Genomic DNA, 23,858 nt, shown 5'->3' with positions numbered 1-23,858 from the left:
GGCCCTGAATCTCTACCTCAGTTGGAGAGGCAAGGGCTGCCTGTGCCCTCCACCTCAGAGACCTACCCGTCCACCTGCTCCTTCTGGTGGAAGCCTTTTCCTTCTGGTCAACAGAATAGGGACGACAGATGTTTTTCTTTTCCTTTTTTTTTTTTTTTTTTTTTTTACAGATAAAGGAAAAGATGAACCAGTCAAAAAGGACAAGCCATATAGGATCTTTTTCAAAGATCTCTTTCTTTTCAAAGAAAATGAAATGGCAGCAAGGAGAAAGGTAAAGTTTTATTAAAAGCCCCCTCCAAATTAATGTTAGAAATTTGTCTTCTTATCCTTCACTTTTACGAACTCTGCTGGGTGAAGACAAGGGGTCAGGTGTGGATGTGTGGGTCACCCGCTATGCTGGGGCATAAGCACGCACAACAGGAAGAGCATCCAGCCCATGGGAAGGACCCAATGATCATTGCCTCCTGGGGGAAGACAGACACACTCTGACCAACACATATGACAATTATGGTATATCCCACTTCATTGCCCATATATATATATATTTTTAAGATTTTATTTATTTATTTATTTACTTGTCAGAGAGAGCGAGCGAGCACAGGCAGACAGAGCGGCAGAGAGGCAGGAGAAGTAGGCTCCCTGCCAAGCAAGGAGCCCGATGTGGGACTTGATCCCAGGATGCTGAGATCATGACCTGAGCCGAAGGCAGCTGCTTAACCAACTGAGCCACCCAGGCGTCCCCATTGTCCATATTTTTCCCCACATTTTCTCATTCCTGAAATTGGGATCCAACTTCTATAGGTGGGACGCCATGCACAACAGGATCTGCATCTGCAGTGCATCTGCATCCAATGATATCTTAGAGCTGATACATTACAGTAATAGAGCAAAGGACATGGACATGTAGAGAAAGGAGTGAGCATCTTTGTTGGAGAGGATGGTGGTGGTGGTGTGTATGTGTGTCTGTGGTTGTCTCTGTGACAAGTAAATAAATAAATGCACAAAGACATCACTGAAGAGATAGCAAGAGCTGAATTGTTAAGAATAAGTTAAAATTTGCCAGGCAGATACAGATAGAGAATGCATATGTGTGTATTAGGGAAGAGGGCAGGGAAGGAAGAAGGAACAAAAGTGGAGGAGGGAGTCATTTTAGAATTAGTTGGTATGAAGCTAAATTAGAGATGAGGCTACCAAAGCTGTGTTTTGCAGTTAATCTCACTACTTATATTATTATACCATTTAATACAAGAGGTTTGCTGTCCTTATTCCTAGAGATAAAGAGTGATTATAGGATTTTTTTTTTTTAAATCCCATTTGGAATGAAGAAGTTATCTTGAAATGCTCAATAACAGATTCATCTGTAAGGTGAAGGATTTATGCTTGTGTTGTATAGTTTTATTGAAAGTGTCCAAAATTAAATTGAGCAAAGATCCATGAACTTCAAAGTCTGGTTTATTTATGTGTACTTGGGAGGTCCTTTTCCTCTCAAGTTTTCAATTCAATTCCACAACCAGTCCTTTCAAATCAGTGGAATTTCCAAGTTCCTGCAATTGGGCAAGACAAGGATTAAAAAATAAAAATGAAAATAGGGGCGCCTATGGTGGCTCAGTGGGTTAAAGCCTCTGCCTTCGGCCCAGGCCATGATCCCAGGGTCTTGGGATCGAGCCCCACATGGGCTCTCTGCTCACTGCTCAGCAGGGAGGCTGCTTCCTCCTCTCTCTCTGCCTGCCTCTCTGCCTACTTGTGATCTCTGTCTGTCAAATAAATAAATAAAATCTTTAAAAAAACATGAAAATGAAAATAAAGCCAAAACCCTTCCCAGGCTCATATTTATGATGTACATGTTTAGTAAATGTTGAATGTCTTTATATTTGTGCTCAGCTTCGTAAGAGAAAGAATTGTAAACTCCTTCAGAGATAAGAACTCAAAGTTGCTTGCTTAAAATATCAGTAATGAGAAATGTACCAGTAATGAGAAAAGACTTACTATAAATGATAGTTTTATATCTGATCATTATTTTTAAAGACAACATTATTTTGGCATATTAGAAATTCTTTTCAACTTGGGCAGGAAAAATTTATAAACCGCAGCATGAAAGTCTACCAGAAGTCTACATTTTCATCTCGAATGAAGAGTCGTTCACACCTGGGCCAAGTAGCTTTCTACTCTGACACAGATGGTGGCTCATTCGAAAAATTTGGGCTAGATCCCTCTCTTATTCTAAGATTAACAGAAGGTAAGTCTAGATTACTGTTTAAGAATATTGTTTTGAGTATTTACTGTTAATGTCAGTTTTAGGGGCTTTCTGGAGGTTAAAAAGAAAAGTATGCTGTCTCATACTCTGGTTGGGGGGGGATGTGAATGGAAACTGAGAGTTGGGACAAAATCTATTTTAAATAAGAAAACATATTTCTAAGAAATACACTGTTACTCATTTTCATGGCTCTAAGGAAGAAAGTCATTGCTAAAATGATACAGTATTAAAGGTTATAGCTACAGCCATTTAAACCCATTTCTAAATGTAGAAATATATAGAAACTTTCTAAAGTGAAGTGTTGATTTTCTGCACCATACAGCTCATATATCCAGAATCAGGAAGCTAATAGAATTAAATAGGTTTTCCTGTTGTTGCAAAAATACAACCTGTTTTAATGGCACTTGAGGGCAACAAGGTAAAATATTACAGTATATTAATTATTGCTCTATGAAAAGGAACAATATGGTAATCAAAATTTCATTGACTTTTCTTACTTATCAGATCAAGAAGTGCTTACAAATGAGATAGAAAGCAGTTTAAGTGTGGTTGAAGTGATTAATGATAGGATGATGGGGTCATAAAATCTTCCCCCAGGATGAGTCTTAACTAAATTTTTAAATTAAAATTAAAAAGTAAGGAACAAAGGAAGGGAGGCAAAGAGGAAGAAAGATACATCGAGTGCCCAGGATTTGCTGTGGTAACTTAAAAATTTGGTAACTCTGCCAAACTGTGATTCAAAAAGAAAAAAATCTTCAGAGAGCAACAAAAAAGAAACACTTGGGAAAGAACTTTGGAGTCAATAATTAGCGTAGAAGAGGGGAGCCATGTTAACTTTTTTAGATCTTGGAGGTGCGTATTCTGCACTGTAGTTGTACAAAGAAGTGCAAAAATGTCAGGCAACATGGCGGTATCAGTGACTATACCGTGTTTAGGGTAAAGCTAGCTTCAGTCTTGTGTCTCATAGCTCATCTCTGTAGAATGGTGAACCCTAAGTTATCAAGAGCACTTAAAATTATACGTGACATGCTTTTGAGTTCTACACAAAGTGGCGACCTTCAAAAATCCATGCCACAGTACCACTTCTGAGAGAACAAGCAAATATGACTTTGCAGATGACCCTATTCAACACCAGGCTGGTTGACAGAGGGGTTACTGGTCTCTTAACAGTAAATGAAATACACTAGACTCTTAAAAGGAAATGGTAAAATTGTTTGGTATTATCCAACACCATCTGAGCTCTGTCAGCAATGGAAATCAGGTTGTCAGTTTCTGCTGATTACACAGATAAGGACATTTGGACATTTTCACTGAAAATAAAGAAATTCCCCTCAGACTTTCTAATCATGATTTGATTTGGTGAAGCGCCCATTTACCAACATCACGTTTCCTGCCTGAATTCTGATTAAAAACAAGCCTATGTGGTATAAAATGAGCAAGTGACCCTTACTTTGGGAGCCCAGTTATTTTATTCTTGTGTATGTGGTAGTAGCCAACTGCTAGATCACCTCAAAGAAATTACGCAGGCAGCTGTCACAGACAGATAGTTGAGCTTCGTCTTAGAAGTGCTATCTCCCCCTCCAGGGAGCCGGAAGCCTGACTGTGGTTTTACTCCAAGGGGCGACACCACTGGATCACATCCCCAGTGAGTGGTGAGATACTCTGGTGTTGAAGGACACTAGTGCTTGGAAGATGGTTTTATCATACATGGTCTCCTTGTTTCAAAAACCCTTCTGGATAGCTAGAAGAGCCAAAGTGGAAAACCCACTATAACCAGTCTATTTACCAGAATAAAGATCACATCAGAATCTTTCAGAATTACCAGAATAAAGATCACAGAAAGAATAAAATCACATCAACTCAGCCAGATAGTACCATGTTAAAGTAGCCTAAAATGGTAAGCATGACTCTAATATTTAGTAAATGGACAGTATAGGATCTTTAAAATTGAAATGTATTCCAATTCATGTGACCCATCATAAGTGATTGAACGAAAGCGACAGTAAGCACTTTCATGCTTCTTTTCTACTAAAAATATTCTTTAGGTAAATTGAACCTGAATCTGATCAAATAAACATGGGCGATTGAGCATATGTTAAATAATACCATGAGGATGCAATCTGCCAGATCCGTTATACAGGAAATTTTACAGAGAAATTGGTCTGGTTTTCATTTTGGTTTTGTTTTTTAAAAGAGGGAAAGAGGGGGTGGGAGAGGGGCAGGGGATTGGAGAGAGAGAATGTCAAGCAGACTCCATGCCTCCAAGGAGCCCAACGTAGGGCTCGATCTCATGACCCAGAGGTCATGACCTGAGCCAAAATCAAGTGAAGCGCTTAAGTGACTGAACAACCCATGCGCCCTTGCTCTGTTTCCTTAAACCAGTAAATGGCATGGAGAAAAGGTCGTGTGTGGGTGGAAGTGGGTAGGGATGGCAGTTATAGATAGAAAGTTGACTTTAGGGGCTATACCAACCAAATTGATTTGTGTTTAGATCTTAATTTTTTTAATTCTAAAAAATTATTTTTGAGACCACTGGGAAAATTTGAACCCAGACTAGGTATAAGATGATACTACGGAATTGTTCATTTTGGGGGGGATTATAGCTATATTATGGCTATGTTTTAAAGCTTTTTTATCTGATGGAGTTACATACTAAAGTATTTATGGATTAAATGATAATGGTGGCTTGGATTTGCTTTAAAATATTCCAGTGAGGGGGGAATGAGGGATAGCAATAGATGAAACAAGAGAGATAAGATGCTGATTGTGTTGAAGTAGGTGATAGGTACAGGGCAATTCATTTTATGAATGTTGAGGATTTTTTTTTTAAGATTATATTTATTATTTGACAGAGAAAGAGCACAAGCAGGGGGAACAGGAGAGGGAGAAAGAAGCTCCCCACTGAGCAGGGAGCCCGATGCAGGGCTGGATCCCAGGACCCTGGAATCATGACTCGAGCTGAAGGGAGGAGACACTTAATGACTGAGCAAATCAGGCGCCCCGAATGTTGAGGACTTCTATAATAAAAAGGTTTTATGTATTAAAAAGAAAACCATTATAGCTAGGTGCTTATTATCTTCACATGTTACTTTATCTAATCCTCAACAAAATGCTGTTAGATGTTTCTCTTCTCCTCCTCTGATGAAATGGCTCAGTGGGATTGAATCACTAATTAAAGGTCACTAGGTAGATGCGAAATTCAAACCAATACTTGTCCGACTCCAAGGCTTATTGTCACCCATAATTACAGAACTATTTTTTATGATTAAAATAATCATTATATTGCTATTATTGATCTGGAAAAATTAAGTGATTACTCATTGCAATTGTATTTTTAATAATAGCTAACAATTGTTAAGAAGTTATGTGTTGGCGTGTCTGGGTGGCTCAGTCAGTTAAGCTTCTACTCTTGACACACTGGATGTGGGACCTGCTAAAGATTCTCTCTCCCTCTCCTCCTGCCCCTCCCAGCTCATGGGCTCTCTCTCATTCTCTCTTTGTCTAAGAAAAAGAAGTTATTATGTTTTATAAAATGTTGCTTCACTTCCTTCTTCACATAATACCACTATGAGGTAGAGGTAATAGTAATCACCCACTTAGACTAATTTTTGCTGTGGTCATAAACCATTCCTCAATTTCAGTGGCTTGCAACAACATAAGTTTATTTGTCATTCACCTTTTGATGTTGGAGCTTTTCACTGGGCCCTGCACTGAAGGAACAGCCCCTGACTGGTATGTTGCTGGAGTTACAGCAGAGGGAGGAAAAGGGAACCAGTGGTGGTTCTTAAAACTTCTGCCTGGAAGCCATCCAGGTCACTGCCACTGGCGTTCCATGAGCCAAATCAAGTCAGTGGTCAAGCCCAACACCAGTGAGGGGAGGGGGAGATGATCTTCTTCCGCAGAGGGGCAGGAAATAGTTTGGAACAATAATACAATCTACCACAGTTAGGATCCTCATTTTTACAGACAAAGAAACTGAGGCTTGGAGAGGGTTGAGTAATTTACTCAGGTCCTCATAGCTGCTAAGAGGCGGGGGCAGAATACGACCCAACGGGACTCTGGGCTTCCCAGGGCAGTATGGGCTCACTGGTTATTCAGGAAACATTATTTTATTTCTACTTTTATCTATGTTTTAATCAGGAGACTTTGTTCTATACCAAATTCTGTTTGTTTTTCATGAAGTGAACATTGTTGAAATGCAGCCTATATGTAATTTTTCCAGAATGAAGAAACCTTAAAAGGAAACTTAGTCTTTTTTATTATTAGATAGTAAAGCTAGTTGTCATCTTTTTCCTTCCTGCCGTAAATTTGGTTTGTGATCCCCACACATGTTTTGCCAAAGGACTTTGGTTTGATATCCTGATTGGTCAAAACACCAAGATTTAAAACAGCTCTGTCTCCTTCAGCACGGGCTTCGGAGTCATATGCCCTTTCTGCCACGTGTTAGCTTTGTTATCTTGGGCAAGTGTCTTGACATCTCTGAGCTCACATACAGGATGGGTTCAGAAATATCTACCTCACTGGGGTTATTGTTAGGATTAAATAAAATGATTTATTTAAAATGTCTAATAAAGTTCTTGGAATATGATGGACACAAAATAAATGATAGTTACTATTAGGAAATTAGTTTTTTAGTGATTAGAAAAAAACTTTATTTGAAGGGATAGTAGTTTTTTAAGTCAGATACATACCATATACAGTAATTTAATTATATAGCTTTTATATTATAGGCGCTCTTGAGGGATAATGAACTAAACCTAGGTCTATTTCAATTTTCTTTGAAGGTGCGGACACAAAAAGGACTATTCATGAATTTATTAATGACCAGAGAGACAGGTTTCTGCTGGAGGTAGTAAAAATAATTTTTTTTTTCTCCCAGTAGTCAAACAGAGGACTTCTGGCAGAGCATTGCCAAATTTTCACCTCAACAGCTTCTTTTTTTCATTACATGCTCCAGATTTATTGCACCTCTGATCCTTTCCTAAAACAACTTCAGTTGGGCTTTTTTCCTCAACCTTCCACCAAAACTGCTTTTGTGAAGGTTCTCAGTGACCTTCCCATTGCCAAGTTCAAATTGTCACCTCACAGTCTTGCTTTTCCTTCCTTTTCCTTCCCAGCAGCAGTTAGATCATTCGGTCCCTTCCTCTTTCTTGAAATGTCTTCTTCGGCTGGTTTCCAGGACCCACAATCTCTTGGTTCTTCCTCGTCACTGGCTGCTCACATCTTCACGGTTTTCTTTTCTTGTTCCTCCTCTCCTGGATCTCCAAATGTTGGACCACCCCCAGACTCACCCCTCATCCTATGCTCTATCAACCCTCCTCCAGGCCCATGGCTTTAAATTCTACCTCCCCGTTAACAACTTCCAAACTTACTTCTCTACCCGATGTTCTTCCCTGAACTCCAGACTCACAAAGGCAACTGTAGTTCTTAACATCTCTGGTTAGACGCCCAGGAGGCATCTTGGACTTCCCATTTCCAAAATTTTGCCCCTCCTATACTCTTCCCTACCCCGGCAAATCTGCATCTCATGGAGTGCCCTATCGTAGTGAGCAGCAGTTTCATTTTTCCGGTTGTTTAGGCCCAAAACACTGGAGTCATCCTCAACTCTCCTACCTACAACCCACATCCAAATATGCTTTCAAATGTATTTTTTCCCAATATACCCCACACTACTTTTCATGACCTCCCCTGCTGCCACTGTTACCGATATCACTTGCATGAATTATTGTTACAACTTCTGAGCACTGGTCTGCCTCCACTTTTCTCCCTACAGTCTGTTCTCCACATGCGTCCCACCTCTACGGAAGACCTGCTGACTTTGTCTGGCCCCTGACTCCCCAGTTGTTATTTCTTTAAAATGATCTCATTTACATATTTTAAATTCATTTATATTATAATGTATGTGATTTTATTTATAATTTCTTTTTCATGCATGACATTAAAAACCATAGTGAATTCTTATATTCTGTAATAAAAAAAATAAATGCTAGATATCAAAGTTGTATTGGGGGATTTACACAGAGTTCTTGGAGGCTGGTTAAAAGACCCCTACCCTTGGGCAGCTTGGCGGAATGTGTCATAGGCATAGCAGGGTGAAAACCTCATTGTTCTGGGCTGCTTCCTAATAGAAGAGGCTTTGTGACTACAGACCACCCAATTTCCCAATGGCCAGAAATATTGGAGGGCTACTGTGGATCATACCAGGTAGACCTCCTCTTTGGAGGGATACATAGTTGTTATTGTTGTTGTTGTTTTAATTTTTATTTTTTAGGCTAGAGCCTGAGGGGATATGCAGCTCCTTTTGATTTTGGGGAACCATATTGAGCCTCTTCATAAAAGTGAAAAAGAAGAATGAGTCTCCCTTTTAACGATCCCAAAATAAATTCCTTCGTAAAATAAAGGCTATGGTCTCAAGACTTGGCATGCTATTATTTCTAATACAAGTGATCGCTTTGCAAGTTACTTTCCCCTTTATTAGCAGACTGATGAAATGTACTAGCAATGAGCTGGAAATGTGGCATAATGTTGCACTTCTGTTTTCCATATTCCTAGTATGCCCTGTCAACCAAAAGAAATACAATTAAAAAGTTTGAAAAACACATGGTGGCAAAGGAACGGCAACTCACAAGAGCCGAAAAAAAGCTCCAAGAAGACGCAATGGCCTTTGAAGAGTTCCTTCGAGAAAATGACCAGCGATCTGTAGATGCTCTTAAAATGTTCGTTTTTGTTACTTGGGCCAAATTGCCTTTTCCCCTCCCTCTTTCTTTTTAGTTTCTCAGAATACAACACAACACAAAACAAACTAACTAATGCCTGTTACTTTTCAGTGCAGCACAGGAAACTATTAACAAACTCCAAATGACAGCAGAGCTCAAGAAAGCCAGTATGGAGGTACAGGCCGTGAAAAGGTGAGCCCTGGGCACCATCTTTTCCTTCTCAAATGTCCCAGCCCCATGGAAACTTCCCTGTGCCCAGCAAGACATTCATGGGAATATTCCTTATCAGCTGATGATTTTCTACATATAACCTTATTTTAAAACACGTAATCTGTCTCTTTTAAATAAGGACCATCTGTCTCTGCCTGGATATCAGAGCATAGTGATCTCTGGCCGAAAAGTTTCTGTGACTTGTCAGTGTAGAAGCCTAGAAACTGGTTGAAAAGAAGCAAGCCAATGTTAAGAGTGTACCACAAATTATTTTCCAAGTGCCCTCTTTCATTCATCTGAAGGCGTATTTCTTTTTCTTTTTTTTTTTTTTTAAGATTTTATTTATTTATTTGACAGACAGAGATCACAAGTAGGCAGAGAGGCAGGCAGAGAGAGAGGTGGAGGCAGGCTTCCTGCTGAGCAGAGAGCCTGATGCGGGGCTCGATCCCAGGACCCTGGGATCATGACCTGAGCTGAAGGCAGAGGCTTAACCCACTGAGCCACCCAGGCGCCCCTGAAGGCATATTTCTTTCCGCATTTTTAACATCTCTAAAATTGGGATTCATTTTTACAACCATCTCTCAACTATAATTGGCAGGATTTTTTATAGTTTTACTTAGTTGAACCTAGAATTGATATTAAAAGCCAGAATCTATAATGTCATATTTACAGGAAGGAGAGTTGGGATAAATTTATACCACCCACCACTTCCCCCCCATCCCAAGCCTGGATGTTTTCTTCCGTAGTCAAGTGTATCTCACTTGGTCTAATTTTAAATATCTAAAGAAGCTTCCTTCTACCATCATTCTTGGACGGTAGTTTCATGACCCAGGAGACACTAGTCTTGGTGTCAAGTCATACTATAACTTCTTTTGTTTTCTTTTTATCTTTTTTGAGGATTTGATACTTACCCTTCCTCTAAAACCAAGTCCTAGAGTTTTTGGAGAAGAGGACAGCAGCTTGTCTAAAATATAGCAAATGAACCGGATGGTAGTTTCTTTGAAACCAGTTGATATTAACAGAATGTGTGTTTTCAAACACATCCTGGCTCCGGAGCCTCTTCTATTTTAGAAGCCTAAAGTTGAAGTTATTCCAAGGTGGAGCATTCCCTTCCGCCTTCACTCTGTCGGGTAATTAGAAGATTCTGTTCTATTTGTGGAGCCAGAGTAGCAGCCGCTGTGCCTGCACGGAGTCCTGTGTTTATGCACAATGGCTACCCAGCGAACAGCCCTGCTGAAAAGAGCTGGCTTAGTGTGTATGTGTATCATCATCCTAGAAAGGTGCAAAAGGTTATGAAAAACAAGCTGGGGACAGCACAAAGGATGCAGGCGCCTGCTATTTATTTCCTTTTTCTCTCTGTGGCCTGGAGATGGCCCGGGAAGGTTGTCCACTGCAGGTAGGGCTAGGCATCTGTTTACAAAGGGGAAGGAATCTTGTTCTGAAGCTTTTGCCTGAAAGCTGTGCAATGCTAGCCATTTCAACCCTGTTCTTGCAGCACCTCTGGGAGGATTTCCAACTAAAAACAAAGTGGCAGTAGCATGAGGGGCCCCCAAGGTCTTGGAGCGTGATGCATAAGCCAGCTGCTTGCTGCCTCCTGAATCTCGCTCCCATCAGGGAGGAAGGAGGCACCGCCTGCAAGAAGTAGTGGGGCTGACGCTGCTGGGGTAGGGGACACTGCTGAGGGTGTTGAAGAGGGCATGATTGGGGACGCTGGGAAGAAAATGGGTGGCGCTCCCTTTCATGAGGGCCCTCGTGGCTATTTTAAACATTCCTTCAAGGTCCACTTTGTAGCACGATTATGGGAAAGCAGTGTGAGGCTGGGGAGAGCGTTCAGTCCAAGTCCCTGGGTAGCGGAGGCGAGAGCTTGGGCCTCTGAGTCAGCCGCAGGCGCATCTGAGTGCTGGCTCTGCCTTTACTAGACAGATGACTCTGCAAGTCGTTCATTTCTTCTTCCAAAAGGTGGGAATGGTACCGATTGTAAAGTGCTGTACAGAGAAGGCGATGGTATCCGTCACGCTCCTGCGTATTGCCCACTCCATAGTAGGAGCTCGCTCGTGTTAGTTTTCTTTTTCTTCTCACATAAGTCCCATCGTCGGCTGCCTACTAATTTCTTCCTATGCCTAAAATTTAATACGAGATTTCCCTCAGAAATAAGAGTAAAATTGCATCAGTCTATTCCTTGTGTGTATATCCTGGGCATGTTTTATTCAGTAGCACTCTTATGGGTTCTTTTCTCATCTTATCTTCTTCTTTTTTTTTTTTTTAAGATTTTATTTATTTACCTGACAGAGATCACAAGTAGGCAGAGAGGCAGGCAGAGAGAGAAAGAGGAAGAAGCAGGCACCCTGCTGAGCAGAGAGACCGATGCTGGGCTCGACCCCAGGACCCTGAGATCATGACCTGAGCCCAAGGCAGAGGTTTAAGCCACTGAGCCCCCCAGGCGCCCCTCATCTTATATTCTTGACACCCATATTTTTATGACCCTACTTACAATTTTTGTTATATAAATTATTATTCAAATACATAATCAAGGGAACAAATTTGGTGAAACCTTTTTTTTAAATGAACATGCTTTCACATGAATATTTCTAATGATATCTTCATTTCTTTTGAGTAGTGAAATAGCAAAAACAGAATTCCTCCTTAGAGAGTACATGAAATATGGATTTTTTCTGCTGAAATTGTCTCCAAAACACTGGCAAATCCAACAAGCGCTGAAAAGGGCGCAGAGGAGAAAGAGTAGAGAGAGCATGAATGTCAGTCTTCCGGTACTAACAAGTGAGTCACATGTTCTTAATTTCAATTAAGTAAATATCCCTAATTTTCAGATGTTTCAATATTTATTTGAGTAATTTATTAAACAGTCAGAATTTGTTTTAAGCAGAACCTGAACAAGAATTCCCACTATCTCTGATATTTTTTTTTTAACATTTTATTTATTTATTTATTTATCTAAAGAGCAAGTGTGTGCTAGTGGGGAGAAGGGCAGAGGGAGAGAATCCCAAGTAGGCTCCTCACTGACCATGGAGCCCAACGTGGGGCTCCATCTCAGGACCCTGACTGAGACCATGACCGGAGCCGAAATCAAGAGTCAGTTGCTCACACACTGAGCAACCTAGATGCCCTGGTGTTACTAATCTTTTAAAGTATTATATAATATGTTATCACAGAGTCTCAGAAATTAACACCCCATGGTACTTGTATTAGGAAGTCAGCTCAATGGACCAAAATAGATCTATTATAGGTAAGAATCGAATAAGTGATCAGAATACAAATCAAAGCAACACTGGGGTGACATGGACCAGACTTCTCCTCCTGCTTAAAAAAAATGTGAAAAATATATGAAGGTTTCAGGCATCACGCATCAAGGAGAGAAGCAGAGATATCCTTGAGAGAGGAGAGACAAATGAGATAAGCCAAATGATGGTCTCAGCATAGTGCCTGGGGAGCATTTCCAGGATGTAGCAGAGGAAGGAGGAGCCCAGCAGTCCCCATGAATTGCAGAGACGGAGCTAAGGATATATATAGGGGCTGGAGTTCCCAGAGCAGAGTCCTGGAGAGGAGAGAGCTACACAGAGAGTTCTCTCCGGAGTCTTCAGCTGAGGGCTGATCCTGAGACTCCTGGGTAAGAGCATTTACCCCACAGAAGCGAGTAAACGACAAACCAGGGAGAACCCTTCCAGAGAGCTGATGGTTAAAGACTTCCCAGCACAGCAGCGGTGGCTGTCACAGCTCACTTTGCTGTTATTAAGTTAAATCATGTGTACAGAGTATTGAGCACAGTGATGGCACTTGGTTAAACTCAACACAGTTTAACGAGAGAGAAAACCTATAGAAAGGAAAATCAGGAAGTAATTGCATTTAGCAGCTTAAACTTCAGTGCTCCTAGACTTGTCCTTTAACTAGAGGATACTTAGAAAGCAATGAGCCCCTCAGTCTAGAGGAGTGAATGGCTGACACAGGGATTATAGAAGTTATCAGGCTGTTGAGTGAGGCAGGAAACAGGGACCTCCTTGTGCCCTGCAGGTCAGTTCCCCTCCATTCTGCCATTCTGCCCTTGCCTTCAGCAGCATACACTTGGCTTGTTACAATGCTCCCATCCAATACTTCTGTCCTTGTATCATGAGACAAACCTCTCAGAAATGTTTTCCCCTTTTTTCTCCCCCCCCCCCACTGCTTTTTTCATTTCTAGAATTAAATACAACGAAAACAGATGGCAGTACTGAGGATCCCAGGAAGATATCATTTTCAGATGACTATTATGTGGAAAGAGATCGCCAAGGTAATACCAGAGATTTGGGACCTCATTCACAAAAGTAAAACCAGGAAGGTGCCCATCTCAAATTGGAAATCCAGGACCTCTGAGCTAACCTGGCAAACAAATGGTGTTTGGTCCCAGAATCCCTGGGACCGAGGCGTTCCATTTCTTTCTCTCTGACATGATTACAAGACTCCGGGGGTGGGGGGAATGAAAGGACACAACAGGCACAGAAGTCAGGGGCAGAGAACCAGCACAAGACACCCCCTCCACAAAATGTAACAACTGAAGTGTTCATCATTTTTATTTTTTGCCTTTTTAAAAAATCTGTGATTATATATGAAATATACCTGGTTAGGTTTAAGAAAAAAAAGAACCATGATTTATACTTCACAATTTATGCCCCTGATTTGGGACTATCGATAGTTATATCATGTTTTTGATAGTACGTACCCCGCACCGCCACCCCACCCCACCACTACCTTTGATTTTTTTTTTAGGCCTGGAATCCAATTTCATTAGAATAAATAAGCTCAGGCATCTATTAGCTCAGGCATTCTATTATTATCATTCTAATAAAAAGAATGGGCATATCCATGCAGAAAAAATGAATATCTTGCACCAAATAACTAGCACTCATTTCTAATTCTATGTTATTTCTTTTCATCTCCACCATCACCAATGACATGGACTTTGGCTGGACATTATGAATAGGAAAACCACACAAGAAGTCCATTCCAGAGAGTAAGAAATCATCTGTATCAAGGTACAGGACTTACTTCATTAACTCTCTTGGAAATGTTTTTCAGAAAATATCCCTTTTAGCCTTTCTTCAACATAGAGACCACCTACAAATACCCGTCCTAACAGATACGGGAGGTGGTGGCTGCCATTTCCGGGTGCTCCAGAGGTGGCTGAGTTCCCATAGGCCCCCGCGCATTCTTTGATGAGTGCCTGTCACTGCTGTTTGCAGAAACCACCTGCCCTCTGCATCCTGGGCCTGGCTCTCTCAGAGAACTAAGATAAGCTACTCTGCTGACTCCTGCATTTGCAGTTTTATTACATCATTCAAAACTGCTGCAATTGGATCACAAAACTTTTTTGTTTTGCCCCTTACATGATTGTTGACTCGTTAGCACTCATTATTTAATAAATTACTAGTTCTCAACCCTGGCTATTTAAGAAAACATATTGATGACCAGGATGGGTACACTGGCCCCCAGGAGAGGATCTGGGCCAGCAACACAGTATCCATGACAATCACACATGACAAAAGTCAACACAGACATTGTACTCTAAATTCCAGGGACCCTGAGGTCACTCCACTTCTGTGGCACTTAAGAGTCACTGTTTTACTTTGCTTTTATTAATTAATTTTTTTTTTTGAGATAGTTGTAGATACACATACAGTTGCAAGAAATAATATGGAGAGATCCATGTACCCTTTATCCAGTTTCCCCCAATGGTAACATCTTGCAAAACTGCAGTACAATATCACAATCAGGATATTGGCATTGGTACAGTCAAGGTACAAATAAATACAGAACATCATCACAAGGATTCTTCATGTTGCTCCTTTGTAGTATATCCACTTCCCTCTCTCTTCCTCTCCTTAAGTCCTGGAATCACTAATCTGTTCTCTATCGCTTTGATTTTTACCATTTCAAAACTGTTACATAAATGGAATCATACAGTACGTAATCTTTTGGGAATGGATGTTTTATGGACCATTCATTCTCTGAAGGTTCATCCAAGCTGTTGGGTCTATCAGGAGTTGGCTCCTTTATATTGCTGAGTAGTATCACAGTTAAACCCTTGCACAATATGGGTTTGAACTATGCACTTCCCCTTATATGTGGATTTTTTTGATAAACATAGTATAATACTGTAAATGTATTTTCCTTATGATCTTCTTGACATTTTCTTTTATTTAGCCTACTTTGTTGTATGAATATAGTATGTAATACATATAACCTACAAAATATGTTAACTGTTTAAGTTATTGGTAAGGTTTCAGGTCAGCAGTTGGCTATTAGTGGTTAAGTTTTGGGGGAGTCAAAAGTTATACGCAGATTTTTGACAGTGTAAGGGTTGTTACAGAATCAACGAGAGAAATGGAAATGATGTGCACACAACAAGTTGCACAAAGATATTTATAGCAATTTTATTCTTTATAGCCCCAAATTGGAAACAATCTGGATGTCATTCAGTGAGTGGATAGTTAATATGTAGTGTGTCTATACCATATTATCGTATCGTATATATCTTTCTCCATGTTCCCACACTTTATTTTCCATGCCTTAAAGGGCAGCTCCATTTTGTTCCCTCAAACTCAACACAAACAAAGCAAATATTAATTTTTTTCTTAGCTCATCCTTTAACTGTTTTCCATCTTATTAGGATGACTTCCATTATTCCAGATTCACAGACTACAAATGTTGGAGTCATCTCTGTCCCTTCTTTTTTGGCTCCGGTAGCTCTTTCTACTCATGGTTCCCAGGATTTCATTCTTTCATGTATCTCTAGATTTTCCTCCCATCTCCAGCTCATTTACTCACTCTTCCCTTCATCACTACCTTCTACTTGAACATGTTCATTACCTAGATCACACCAACAGCCACCTTACTCTCTCTAGTCTCTGCCTCTTTAATTTTCCAATCATTTTCAATTTATCCTTCTTAAAGGATTTTTCCAAAGCCTCTATGCAAACCACATAATTATTCTTTAAGAGTGTACCTCATCTCCTGTCCCCCCAACCAACATTCCTCAGCCTGATCAGAAGATATTTAAAAAAGATATTTTTAAGAGTAAAATCCACTCTTCAAAAGAAAAATAATGTGTTACTCTGGGAACAAGCTTTGTTTTGAGCACTAGAGCACATGTTTAGTTTGTCAAGAAGACTGCATTAAAAGAAACAAAACAGATGCAGCAATGTAGGTTGTCATGTGTTTCTTTAAAAAGATTTCTTATAAATGCACCTCAAATAATTGGTACCATATGGTTTGGCCCTTCCTTGTGGTCTCACTTGTTCAGATATGTCACCCCTGTCTGGATGGAATCTGATTTTCTTTTGCATATGTATGGGATCCACTGATTCCTGCAAACAGTGGTTTCCTAAAAGGCTAAAAAGGCTACTGAAAAGGACTACATTATAGTTAGGTTCCAAAGACAATTTAGAAATGAAGCAAATCTGTTGACTGAAAGTGGCTCAGAAATCAGACGTTTTTTTCTTTTACAGCCACACTGAGAGCATCAGTTCAGAAGACAGCTCGGAATTATTTTTAGAGAATGATATGGACTATGATCTGGTAACAAGATTATCTTTTTTAATTTAAATACTGTGTTTGGTGACGAGAATAAGAGCTCATTTTTTTCTTTTTTTTTTTTTAAAGATTTTATTTATTTGAGAGAGAGACAGTGAGAGAGAACATGAGTGAAGAGAAGGTCAGAGAGAGAAGCAGTCCCTGTGGAGCTGGGAGCTCGATACAGGACTTGATCTTGGGACTCTGGGATCATGACCTGAGCCGAAGGCAGTCGTCCAACCAACTGAGCCACCCAGGGGTCCCTAGAGCTCATTTTTTTCTTTTAAAATTAAAATTTCCTAGGGGCTCCTGTCTGGCTCTGTTATTGTCTACCTTCAGCTCAGGTCATGATCCCAGGGTCCTGGGACTGAGCCCCTGCTCAGTGGGAGTTCCCTGCTCAGTGGGAAGTCTGCTTCTCCCTCTCCCCTTGCTTGTGTTCTCTCTCTTGCTGTGTCTCTCTATGTCAAATAAATAAATAAAATCTAAGATGGTGGAGGAGTAGCAGACTGAAATGACATCAGGTCGCAGGAGTTCAGCTAGATGTTATCAAACCATTCCAAACACCTACAAATTCAACAGGAGATCTAAGAGAAGATAAGCAGCAATTCTAGGAACAGAAAATTGGCCACTTTCTGAAAGGTAGGATGTGCGGAGAAGTGAATCCTGGGCGATGGGAAAATAGACAGTGGGGGGCAGGGCTGGATCCTGGCAAGCAGCGGAGCAGTAGATCACAAAATCCGAACTTTTAGAAGTCTGCTCCACTGAGGGACATCGCTCCAGAGGCTAAGTGGGGGAGGGGTAAGGGAGGCGGTAAGCCCTCGCAGGGCAGTGTAGTCTCAGGACCTGCAGGGTCACTGAAAGATCGGGGGTGTTGGAGTGTGGCAGAGCTCCCAGGAATTGGAGTGGGGGAAGCCGACTACAGAGACAGAGTAGAGGAGTGAGCTCTCAGCTCGGAATTACCTTAAACTGTGATCTGCAGCACAGTTGGACCACTGTTCTTCGAGCAGGGACCCCACAAGTGGCAGGTCTGGGAAGACTCACCTTCCTCCTCTGGAGACAGGAATCTGCTGGGGTTGGAGACTCCAAACAGGGCTGTGCATCAGAGATAGAAACGCTCGATCACAGGCTGGGTGAACCCAGAGCAGAGCCGGAGACCAGGAAGATGGGAGTGATTGACCCCTTTTCTCTGAAGATGCACTGAGGAGTGGAGACCCAAGCTCTCGGCTCCTCCCGGCTGGAGATTGGGAGGCTGCCATTTTCATTCCCGTTTTCCAGAGCTCTACGAAAAACGTTCAGGGAACAAAAGCTCCCAAGAGAGAACTCGAGCAGATTTCTTAGCCCGGCCCCTGGCAAGGGTGGTGCAATTCTGCCTCAGGCAAAGACATTTGAGAATCACTGCAACAGGCCTCTCCCCCAGAAGATCAACAAGAACATCCAGCCAAGAACAAGCTAACTGATCAAGGAGAACAGCAGAACTCCAGAGCTAGGGAAAAGCAATGCATGAAATTCAAGGCTTTCTCCCCATGATCCTTTAGTCTTGCAAAGTAAAATTAAATTTTTTTAATTTTATTTTTTTCTTTTTCTATTTTTTAAAAATTTTCCTCATTCTCTTTTAACGTTTTTTAACTAGTTTATCTTAACAATCCTTTCTAAAAAATCTTTTTAAACCTTCATTATTATAGTCATATTTTATCCTTTGTTGTATTTAACATTATTTTTTGTATACATACAGGGTTTTTCTTTTTCTAAAAAATTTTGGGATATAACTTCTTCTAATAGATCAAAATATACCCTAAATCTAGTACAGGCTTTGTTCTAGTCTCCAGCCTGAGCACATTCTCGCCCCCACTTTTTTTTCTTCTTTCTTTTTCCAACCAACTTATCTTATCAATTCTTTTTTTTTTTTTTAGAACGTTTTTAAAATTTTCATCTTTACAGTCATATTCCATCCCTTCATTATGTTTACTCTTATTTTTGTATATATATAAGGTTTACTTTCTTTAAAATTTGGGGAGGTAGTTTCTTCTAAGAGACCAAAATACTCCTAAAATACTCTTAAAAATACTCCTAAAAACTCCTGAAGTGGGTAGCTCTGTTCTATTCATCAGTCTAATATATATATATATATATATATATATATATATATATATATATATATATCTGTGTATATATATATATATATATATTTTTTTTTTTTCTTTTTACCTCCTTTCTTCTCCCCTCAGTTTGGGGTCTCTTCTGATTTGGTTAGCGTACATTTTTCTGGGATCTTTGCCACCCTGTTAGTATTTTATTCTCTTGTACATATATTCTTATCTGGATAAAATGACAAGGCAGAAAAACTCACCAAAAAAAAGAACAAGAGGCAGTACTGATGGCTATGGACCTAATCAGTACAGATATTGATAATATGTCAGATCTAGAATTCAGAATGATGATTCTCAAGGTGCTAGTTGGGCTCGAGAAAGGCATGGAAGATATAAGAGAAACCCTGCCTGGAGAAATAAAACCCCTTTCTGGAGAAATAAAAGAACTAAAATCTAACCAAGCTGAAATAAAAAAGGTATTAATGAGGCACAGTCAAGAATGGAGGCTCTTATTGCTAGGATAAATGAGGCAGAAGAGAGAATTAGTGATATAGAAGACCAAATGATGGGGAATAAAGAAGCTGAGCAAAAGAGCGACAAACAAATATTGGAACAAAAGGAGAGAATTCGAGAGATAAGTGACACCATAAGACAAAACAATATTAGAATAATTGGGGTTCCAGAGAAGAAGAAAGAGAGAGGGGGGGGCAGAAGGTATACTGGAACAAATTATAATAGAGAAATTCCTTAATATGGCAAAGGGAACAAGCATCAAAATCCAAGAGGGACAGAGAACCCCCCTCAAAATCAATAAAAATGGGTCCACACCCCATCATCTTAGCGACAAAGAGAAAATCCTGAAAGCAGCTTGGGACAAGAAATCTGTAACATACAATGGTAGAAATATTAGATTGGCAGCAGACTCATCTACAGAGACCTGGCAGGCCAGAAAGAACTGGCATGATATATTCAGAGCACTAAAGGAGGAAAATATGCAGCCAAGAATACTATATCCAGCTAGGCTATCATTGAAAACAGAATGAGAGATAAAAAGCCTCCAGAACAAACAAAAAGTAAAAGAATTTGCAAACACCAAACCAGCCCTACAGAAAATATTGAAAGTGGTCCTCTAAGCAATGAGAGAGCCTAAAAATGGCCCAGAAAGGAACAGAGACAATATACAGTAACAGTCACCTTACAGGCAATACAATGGCACTACATTCATGTCTTTCAATAATTACCCTGAATGTAAATGGGCTAAGTGTCCCAATCAAATGACAGAGGGTATCAGAATGGATAAAAAACAAAACCCATCCATATGCTGTCTACAAGAAACTCATTTTAGACCCAAAGACACCTCCAGATTTAAAGTGAGGGTGTGGAAAACTATTTACCATGCTAATGGACATCAAAAGAAAACTGGGTGGGCAATCCTTACATCAGATAAATTCGATTTTAAGCCAAAGACTATAATAAGAGATGAGGAAGGACTCAAGGGTCAAGACTCAAAGGGTCTGTCCAACAAGATTTAACAATTTAATTTGCATGCCCCTAACATGCAAGTAGCCAACTATATAAACCAATTAATTACAAAATCAAAGAAACACATTGACAATAATATAATAATAGTAGGGGACTTTAGCACCCCCGGCTCACTGAAATGGACAGATCATGCAAGCAAAAATCAACAAGGAAATAAAGGCCTTAAATGACACACTGGACCAGATGGACATCACAGATATAAACAGAACATTCCATCCCAAAGCAACAGAATACACATTCTTCTCTAGTGCACACGGAACATTCTCCAGAATAGATCACATCCTGGGTCACAAAGCAGGTCTCAACCAGTACCAAAAGATTGGGATCATTCCCTGAATATTTTCAGACGACAATGCTCTGAAGCTAGAACTCAAGCACAAGAGGAAAGTTGGGAAGAACTCAAATACATGGAGGCTAAAGAGCATCCTACTAAAGAATGAATGGGTCAACCAGGAAATTAAAGAAGAATTGAAAAAACTCATGGAAATAAATGATAATAAAAACACAACTGTTCAAAATCTGTGGGACACAGCAAAGGTGGTCCTGAGAGGAAAGCATATAGCCATACAAGCCTTTCGCAAGAAACAAGAAAGGTCTCAAGTACACAACCTAACCCTACACCTAAAGGAGCTGGAGAAAGAACAGCAAAGAAAGCCTAAACCCAGCAGCAGAAGAAAAATAATAAAGATCAGAAAAGAAGTCAATGAAATAGAAACAAACAAACAAACCCAACAGTATAACAAATCAACAAAACTAGGAGCTGGTTGCTTGAAAGAATTAATAAGATTGATAAACCCCTGGCCAGACTTATCAAAAAGAAAAGAGAAAGGACCCAAATAAATAAAATCATGAATGAAAGAGGAGAGATCACAACCAACACCAAAGAAATACAAGCAATTATAAGAACATATTATGAGCAACTATACACCAGCAAATTTGACAATCTGGAAGAAATGGATGCATTCCTAGAGACATATAAACTACCAACACTGAATCAGGAAGAAATAGAAAACCTGAACAGACCCATAACCAGTAAGGAGATTGAAGCAGTCATCAAAAACCTCCCCCCCCAAAAAAGCCCAGGGACAGACAGCTTCCCAGGGGAATTCTACCAAATAGTTAAAGAAGAATTAATATCTATTCTCTTGAAACGGTTCCAAAAAATAAAAACGGAAGGAAAACTTCCAAACTCATTTTATGAGGCCAGCATTACCTTGATCCCCAAACCAGACAAAGACCCCATCCAAAAAGAGAATTACAGACCAATATCCTTGATGAACACGGATGTGAAAATTCTCACCAAAATACTAGCCAATAGGATCCGATAGTACATTAAAAGGATTATTCACCACAACCAAGTGGGAGTTATTCCTGGGCTGCAAGGTTGGTTCAACATCTGCAAATCAATCAATGTGATACATTAATAAAAGAACAAACAAGAACCGTATGATATTCTCAGTAGATGCTGAAAAAGCATTTGACAAATTACAGCATCCTTTCTTGATCAAAACTCTTAAAGGTGTAGGAATAGAGGGTACATTCCTCAATATCATCAAAGCCATCTATGAAAAACCCACAGTGAATATCATTCTTGATGGGGAAAAACTGAGAGCTTTTCTGCTAAGATCAGGAACATGGCAGGGATGTCCACTAGCACCACTGCTATTCAACATAGTACTAGACATTCTAGCCTCAGCAATCAGACAACAAAAAGAAATTATAGGCATCTGAATCAGCAAAGAAGAAGGCAAACTCTCACTCTTTGCAGATGATATGATACTTTATGTGGAAAACCCAAAAGACTACACTCCAAAACTGCTAGAACTCATAAAGGAATTCAGTAAAGTGTCAGGATATAAAACCAATGCACAGAAATCAGTTGCATTTCTATACACCAACAGCGAGACAGAATAAGGAGATATTAAGGAGACACCCCCACTTACAATTGCACCCCAAACCATAAGATACCTAGGAATAAACCTAACAAAGGAGGCAAAGAATCTGTACTCAGAAAACTATAAAGTACTCATAAGAAATTGAGGAAGACACAAAGAAATGGAAAAGCTTTCCATGTTCATGGATTGGAAGAACAAATATTGTGAAAATGTCTATGCTACCTAAAGCAATCTATACATTTAATGCAATCCCTGTCAAAATACCAACAATTTTTTTTTTTCAAAGAAATGGGACAAATAATCCTAAAATTTATATGGAACCAGAAAAGACCCTGAATAGCCAGAGGAGTGTTGAAAGAGAAAGCCAAAGTAGGTGGCATCACAATCCAGACTTCAAAGCTCTATTACAAAGCTGTCATCATCAAGACAGTATGGTAGTGGCACAAAAATAGACACACAGATCCAGAAATAGACCCTCAACTCTATGGTCAACTAATCTTCAACAAAGCAGGAAAGAATGTCTAAGGGAAAAAAGACAGTCTCTTCAACAAATAGTGTTGGGAAAATTGGACAGCCACATGCAGAAAAATGAAACCAGACCATTTCCTTACACCACACACAAAAATAGACTCAAAATGGATGAAAGACTTCAATGTGGGACAGGAATCCATCAAAATCCTTGAGGAGAACACAGGCAGCAACCTCCTTGACCTCAGGCACAGCAACTTCCTCCTAGAATCATCGCCAAAGGTAAGGGAAGCAAGGGCAAAAATGAACTACAGCGACCTCATCAAGATCAAAAGCTTTTGCACACCAAGGATACAGTCACAAACCAAAAGACAACTGACAGAATAGGAGAAGATATTCACAAACGACATATCAGATAAAGGGCTAGTATCCAAAATCTATAAAGAACTTATCAAACTCAACACCCAAAGAACAAATAATCCAATCAAGAAATGGGCAGAGGACATGAACAGACATTTCTGCAAAGGAGACATCCAGATGGCCAACAGACATATGAAAAAATGCTCAACATCACTCAGCATCAGGGAAATACAAATTAAAACCACAATGAGATACCATCTCACACCAGTCAGAATGGCTAAAACTAACAAGTCAGGAAATGACAGACATTGGAGAGGATGCAGAGAAAGGGGAACCCTTCTACACTGTTGGTGGGAATGTAAGCTGGTGCAGCCACTCTGGAAAACAGTATGGAGGTTCCTCAAAAAGTTGAAAATAGGGCTACCTTATGACCCAGCAATCGCACTACTAAAGATACAAATGTAGTGATTTGAAGGAGCATGGGCACCGGAATGTTTATAGCAACAATGTCTGCAATAGCCAAACTATGGAAAGAACCTAGATGTCCATCAACAGATGAATGGATAAAGAAGATGACACACACACACACACACACACACACACACACACACACACACACACAATGGAATGCTATGCAGCCATCAAAAGAAATGAAATCTTGCCATTTGCAAGGACATGGATGGAACTAGAGGGTATTATGCTGAGCAAAATAAGTCAATCAGAGAAAGACAATTATTATAGGATCTCTCTGATATGAGGAATTTGA

General features: G+C 40.0%; 1 protein-coding gene across 2 annotated transcripts in view; it reads left to right on the top strand.

Annotated features, from left to right (window-relative positions):
* Nucleotides 1–23,858, top strand: part of CCDC38 (coiled-coil domain containing 38) — a 48,239-nt gene that overhangs the window by 10,070 nt on the left and 14,311 nt on the right. For both annotated transcript variants that reach the window (XM_059186566.1, XM_059186565.1), the window contains exons 3-11: nucleotides 171–271; nucleotides 2,071–2,236; nucleotides 7,039–7,103; nucleotides 8,807–8,970; nucleotides 9,082–9,162; nucleotides 11,798–11,958; nucleotides 13,373–13,462; nucleotides 14,153–14,204; nucleotides 16,677–16,746. In XM_059186566.1, coding sequence (XP_059042549.1) covers nucleotides 171–271; nucleotides 2,071–2,236; nucleotides 7,039–7,103; nucleotides 8,807–8,970; nucleotides 9,082–9,162; nucleotides 11,798–11,958; nucleotides 13,373–13,462; nucleotides 14,153–14,204; nucleotides 16,677–16,746 — 950 coding nt within the window. The remainder of the gene's footprint in view (nucleotides 1–170; nucleotides 272–2,070; nucleotides 2,237–7,038; nucleotides 7,104–8,806; nucleotides 8,971–9,081; nucleotides 9,163–11,797; nucleotides 11,959–13,372; nucleotides 13,463–14,152; nucleotides 14,205–16,676; nucleotides 16,747–23,858) is intronic.

The sequence above is a fragment of the Mustela lutreola genome, chromosome 8 (genome assembly GCF_030435805.1).
Source record: "Mustela lutreola isolate mMusLut2 chromosome 8, mMusLut2.pri, whole genome shotgun sequence".
In the NCBI taxonomy this organism is placed as follows: Eukaryota; Metazoa; Chordata; class Mammalia; order Carnivora; family Mustelidae; genus Mustela; species Mustela lutreola.
This window is presented reverse-complemented; position numbering and strand designations above follow the sequence as displayed.